The sequence below is a fragment of the Dioscorea cayenensis genome, chromosome 18, assembly GCF_009730915.1.
Source record: "Dioscorea cayenensis subsp. rotundata cultivar TDr96_F1 chromosome 18, TDr96_F1_v2_PseudoChromosome.rev07_lg8_w22 25.fasta, whole genome shotgun sequence".
NCBI classification, from domain to species: domain Eukaryota; kingdom Viridiplantae; phylum Streptophyta; class Magnoliopsida; order Dioscoreales; family Dioscoreaceae; genus Dioscorea; species Dioscorea cayenensis.
Genome location: NC_052488.1, coordinates 2,177,641 through 2,184,247, shown reverse-complemented (window position 1 = coordinate 2,184,247; position 6,607 = coordinate 2,177,641). Strand labels below are relative to the sequence as shown.

At 32.8% G+C, this 6,607-nt stretch overlaps 1 protein-coding gene across 1 annotated transcript; it reads right to left on the bottom strand.

Annotated features, from left to right (window-relative positions):
* Positions 1-3,612: 3,612 nt before the first annotated feature.
* On the bottom strand, positions 3,613-4,969 carry LOC120282189. The gene is made up of 5 exons (XM_039288947.1): positions 4,801-4,969; positions 4,535-4,697; positions 4,325-4,421; positions 4,056-4,208; positions 3,613-3,888 (listed from the first exon to the last, which is right to left on the bottom strand). The coding sequence occupies exons 1-5, from the start codon at positions 4,967-4,969 to the stop codon at positions 3,613-3,615; spliced, it is 858 nt and encodes a 285-aa protein (XP_039144881.1).
* Positions 4,970-6,607: the final 1,638 nt, after the last annotated feature.

Sequence of the window (6,607 nt, the reverse complement as noted above, 5' to 3'; positions counted from 1 at the left end):
AATTCAACTAATCGATAAGCTACAACACAATGTGAAAGTAAGAGATAAATACTTTTATGATTAAAATCATAAAATTAGCATGAAAGGTTAAATCATTGTTTCATCATTAAAAAAATATATATGCACTTTTTGAAATGACTTACTTGGGTAGACAATAAGTAAAATAAATATAATGTTTCAAGACTTAAATATATACATGTCTCTCAATGAATCACATCCACTTAATTTCTCTCTAGAATTTTTTAACTGCTTAGTTGCTTACATCACTCTTGACATAAATATAGGAGAATGAATATCCGTTACAATTTAGATTGCTCAATATTATGATCAAGTATTCAAACATACTATATATATATATATATACAATATTATGTTTAAGTATTCAAACGTGCTATGTATATATATATATATATATATACGAATATATTATGTTGAAACAAATGTTTGATTTTCAAGTTTCAAGGACTCACTAGAATATTATGTTTGATTGTTCAAACATAATATATCTATAGATATACACACACACACACATGAATTTATTATGTTGAAAACAAATGTTAAACTTTCAAGAGCTCACTAGAGCTCAAGTTGTCATCCTCACGAGTATAAATGCACAGAACTCAAGTTGAAGAAAAGGAAGCCATTGCAGTGTTACCAATACAAAGAGAACTCTCAAATTGAAGAAAGGAAAGCCATTGCATGCAAGAAGCTTACTCTTTTGTTTTTAATTTCTTTCTGTATGTATGGGATTTATTTATAGCTTAACAGTTATCATGCTATGTTTATATGTGAATCAAACTGTGGAGTTGAAGATGAAGATGGCCTATGATGGCTGTGAGAGGAAAGTGAGGCATGTTGTTCGTTCCATTAAATGTTCAAATACTCTCTCTTTTTAACAATATTGCTTATTTTCATTCATACTTCCTCAAACTTCTTTCCAAGCATGGCTTCAAATATTAAATGTTTTATTTCCATCTTTGTTTGTTTGTTCTCTAAATTTTTTTTTGTTTTTAGTTGTTTACCTGTTCTTTTGCGGTTTACTATTTTCAAAGTAAACAAAAATAAAATTTCAGTTCAGTCAAGTAGTACATTGTAGCAGATTAAACAAAATAAAGCAAGGAAAATAATTTTTCATCCTAATTTGTTTTCTATGCATTGATTGATCTTTAACTCAACATTCATGATAGGAATGACAAGAACTTGAAAGTAAAATAAATTGATTCATTAGTTGCATGTTTCTTCAAAATTTTACAAACATACCAAGGATCTATTTTGTAATTTTACTTTATAAAATTTTTTTTGTGGCAATTAATCATCGTTTTCAAAATTTTTTTTTTTATTTCTTTGTTGCATGGCCCATTCCCTTTTAGTAATATATTATACTAAATGTTTTCATTGCTTTTGATTGGCTTTTGATGTTTCAACTATCAATTGAAATGATACGACATTGACACATTAAATCTTCAAGATAGTCACTCAAACCTTGTGCATTGTGGATCCTTTGAATTAAATAAATTTAATTTTTCATTTTTCATTATCAGATGCTGGACTTGTCTATTTTCAATTCAAATACTCACTAGGTCTTAAAGCGGTTACATGCATCATAGCTCTTCCATGAATGTTCTCCAAAATTTGGCACCAGAATGATTTATTATCTACTTATAACAATCTTAGCATGTATCACTCACGCACTATTTTAGCTGCTCCATTAATTTTTGGTAATTCTTAATATAATTGGGTATGTGATGTAGATTTCTAAAATCAAAGTATGTATTTCTGTGAATTATTGATAAGATGGGAAATCTGAGTGTTGCATCTTTGGATGAAATTTCTGATTTTCATTAATCATCGAAACTGCAAGAATTTGGAGAATTTTCCTATGCAAGAATTTGGAGATCACCAAAGTTTTAAATTCTCTTTACTAAGCTATGCTTTTTTCTCCTTACTTATTATTATCTCTTACTTAAAAGAAAAACACGAAAACCTTATATGCACTTGTTCTTTACTAAACTATGCTTTTTTTCTGTTGTTAATATGATAGTAAGGGAACTACAAATTTTATTCCCGCAATACAAGCTATAAATAAATCACAGATAGCTAACTATCTTACATGTAACAAAAGACATCCGCCTTCTAATGGATAATTTTATTCCTGAGCCTCCAGTAACTTACATAAAGTTTGTTTTAAGCATCTCATATAAAAATCTAATCTTAAAAAAATTATATAAAATTTTAAAAAAAAACATAAATGACATCAAGTATGTTTAACCTATTTATCAATGTCATAGTATAGGATGAAATTTATGAAAACCCCGCCCATACAATTAGGGAAAGAAACATATATGTTATCTAGTAAAAGTTATACTAGCATTGCTGAATTGCATGCTTAATACATGTTAATTAGAAAAATTAGAAAGAGTGTGATGATATGATACAAGATAATAATATATACAGCTAGGTGTGTTTAGCAAATGAAATACCATCATTTTTGGGTTATGTTTCGGTTATGAGGATACATTAGAAGATCCATTTTAACTAGAAATCCTAATTGTATAAAATTAGTGAAAAACCAGACATCATTAAGTAGGGTTAAGATCTTGGAAACATAAGAGAAATATAGTATGAAATATCAAGCCTAATGTTGCAAAAATCTCTACAAAATCAAAAAAATTTACGTAAAGGAAAAAAACACTGTTGATAGAAGAATTATGAGAGAAAAGAATGAATGTGCATTCATTAGAGTGAACCAGCCCATATATATACAAGAAGCAAGGTAGTCATATCGAGATTCAAATTGTGAATCAAAATTCTAAATTTGCGAATCGAGAATCGAGAATCGAATCGAATCATAAGATTCTGTTCAACCTTTCAAAATCATATATATATATATATATAACATGATTATATAAAAAAAATAAAAACAATAAATTCTAAGTCATGCATTAAACATAAAATAGTTTGGAAGACATTTTCAAATATTAAGCAAACCTATATATATATATATATATATATATATATATATACCTATATATATATATATATATATATATATATATATATATATATATATATATATATATATATATATATATATTTAAAAAAAACATTAGTTATTTAAAAAATAATTCAGATTTAAAAAATAATAAAATAATAAAAAAGATTTCTTTCCTTAACAATATTTTTAAGATAACAAATTAATTTTATATTAAGATTTTTAAAGAAAGCATTATCTTTTAATTAATCTTTGAATTTGTTTTTCGATAACAAATTTAAAGAATAATTAAATAAGGGCTGATTTGTCTCTTTTTTTTTTATTTAAAACTTGTATTAACTAGGAATCGTTGATCTTCTCGATTCATATCGATTCAACCAATTCGAGACCAATTCAAACGATTCATTAACGATTCTAGATTAATTTCGATTCTTTTATAAGATTTGAACCGTTACGAATGAAAAACGATATAAATCATAAGATTCATATTGAGAATCATACGATTCTAACTACACTGACAAGAAGGATGTATATAGGATCATGTATACTCAAGGGTATGTACATATAAGTATACAGTATATGTACAAGTAATATTATTACTCTAACACGCCCCCTCAAACTCACGATGGGTCATAAACCAAGAGTTTGTCAACTAAAAACTTAAATCGAGAAACAGTATGTGCCTTAGTGAAAAGATCAGTAAGCTTCTGTGTCGAGACAACATAGGGAAGAAGAATACTGCCAGCAAGATAACGATGATAAACAAAGTGAAGAGCGATCTCAAGATACTTCGTACATTCATGAAATATAGGGTTGGCAGCGATTTTAATGGCACTCTGGTTATCACAGTATATATGAGTGGGGACAGAGATAGAGACACCAAAGTCCATCAAAATCTGACGCAACCAAAGAACCTCCTTAGCAGTAGAAGACATAGCACCATACTCAGCCTCAGCAGTAGAAAGAGCAACAGTAGATTGTTTCTTGCTTTTCTAGAGATAAGGGAATCTCCAAGAAAAATGTAGAAACTAGTAGTAGAACGTCGATCAGAGGCATCACATGCCCAATCATCATCATAATAGGCACACAACTGACTAAGAACATGAACATCATATGCAATATCAAGCCAAGTAATGGTCAGATAGACAAGAGCACCAATAAGTGCACGATAGTGAGTAGGATCAGGCAAAAGCTCACCATCAGAAGAGGAGAGTCGCTGATGCAACTCACTAGGAGTAAAAACAGTGCGGAGATCAGTGATATTAGCTCGTCAGAATTATCAAATATGTACTTCTGTTGAGACACCAAGTAATCTCGACTAGAATAAGTAACCTCAAGACCCAGAAAGTAACAAAGAGGGCTAAGATCTTTCATCTGAAACTCGGTGTGTAACTGTTGTTTCAAGGAAAGAACAATATCGACATCATCACTATTAATAACCATATCGTCAATATAAAGAAGAAGAATAGTGATGCCTCGAGGAGTCTGCCGAGTGAAGAGGGTATAATCATAAAAGCTCTCTGTTAAATCAAGACTAAGAACCACATTGCGAAACCGCTCAAACTAGGCACGAGAAGCCTGTTTGAGCCATAGATAGCTCGGCGAAGATGACAAACATGTTGAGAAGGATGAGAAAAACCAGGAGGAAGAATCATATAAATGCTCTCAGAGAGATCTCCATATAAGAAGGCATTGTCACATCTAACTGATGAAGTTGCCAGTAACGAGCAGTAGCAATAGCAAAAAAAAGATGAATAGTAGTCAATTTGGCCATAGGAGAAAATGTATCCTCATAATCAATGTCATACTCCTAACTAAAACCACGAGCAATAAGACGTGCTTTGTGGCGCTCAATACAACCAGCGGCTCGAGTCTTGACTCGATAGACCAATCAACAGCTGATAGGAATAACACCAGATGGAGAGGAACAAGATCCCATGTATATATGCGTTGAAGAAAATCAAGTTCCTCTGTCATAGCCTGTTGCCACTGGGGATGTTTCACCGTCTCAGATAAGAGTGCGGCTCAGAATTCTAGTGAATAGCAGGAAAAAGAAAGGCTTGGAAATCGAGAGAGTAAGTAGAGGAGAGAGAAAGGACATACTGAGTAGGAAGGCTGTGAGGACGGTCTAGGTAACGATGAGGGACAGCAAAAGCATCTTTAGGAGAAGATGGGCCGGCGGAGGGAGGAGATGAATCACTAGAATTATTAATGCACTCAGAGGAAGGGAAGGGAGGAACAGAGGAAGTGTCTATGAAGATGTTTAGAGAGGGCACAAAAGAGGCAGTGGTAGTGAAACTCTGAAGAACTATAGAGGGGATAGAAGAGGATGCACTAGAGGTAGACTAAAGAAAGGAAAGATTTGGGAAGGATGAAGAGAAGTAAGGGGTATCTTCAAGAAAAGTGACATAACAAGAAATACAAAGACAGTGAGAATGGGGATCATAACAGCGATAGCCCTTGTGTTCAGAGCTATATCCAAGAAAAATACACATGACAGAATAGGGAGAGAGTTTGTTTATCTCGACAGTGTGCAAAAGAACAAAACAGGTGCAACCGAACGTACGACGATGACCATAGGTGGGACGAAGGGAGTAGAGATGCTCAGGAGTGATTCTAGAGAGAGTGGAGGTAGGAGTGCGATTGATAAGATAGACGGATGTAAGAATGGCTTCAGTCAATAAGGATTGATGGACATAAGAGGCAAAATTAAAGAAGTGCACGTGCAGTGTCTAAGATATGGCGATGTTTATGCTTAGCGACACCATTCTAAGCAAGTGTGTAAGGACAGGATTGTTGAGGAAGAGTGCTGTGAGTGGAAAATAATGTGTGAAAGGATGTAGAGAGATACTCGCATGCCCCATCAAAAAGAAAAATGTTAATGCGTTTACCAAACTGAGTATATACCATTTACGCAAATTGAGAGTGAATGGCAAAATCCTTAAATTGGGAACGCATTACATAAAACCAAGTATAACGCGAGAAATCATCAATAAAAAATATTTGTTAGAAGAAACCACCAAGAGAGGAGATGGGTGCAAGACCCCAAATATCAGAATGAACTAGATCAAAAGTAGATTTAGAAATATATTCTTGTGAAAAGAAAGGAAGAGCAACGGGTTTAGTAAGTCTACAACCCATACATGGATGTAAAGGAAGGGAAGAAATAGAACCAAGATTACCTAAACTTAGTTTCAAGAAAGAAATAGAAAAGTGACCAAGGCAACTGTTCTAACGATCAAGAGAACATACAAAGATGACAATGTCAGAATATGGAAGAGCGAGAAAATGAAGAGAACCTAAGTGATAGAGGCGTCAACTCTACGCTCAATCCTAATCCTCTGGCCTGTAAGATGGTCCTACATGGTGTAAGTAGAGAAAGAAAAGTTAATTGTGAGACTATGATCAGTAAGTTGACTAACAGAAAGAAGGTTGAGAGCTAAGCCAGGGACATGATGGACATCAGGAATGTCAAATGAAATGGATTAAAGATGACCACACTTCTTGACATGATGAAGGCTTCCATCAGTAGTGCCAACACTAGAAAAGGTATGAGGCATAGTAATAGAGACTAGGCTAGAGGTATCGGTAGTCATATGATGAGTGGCACCAGAA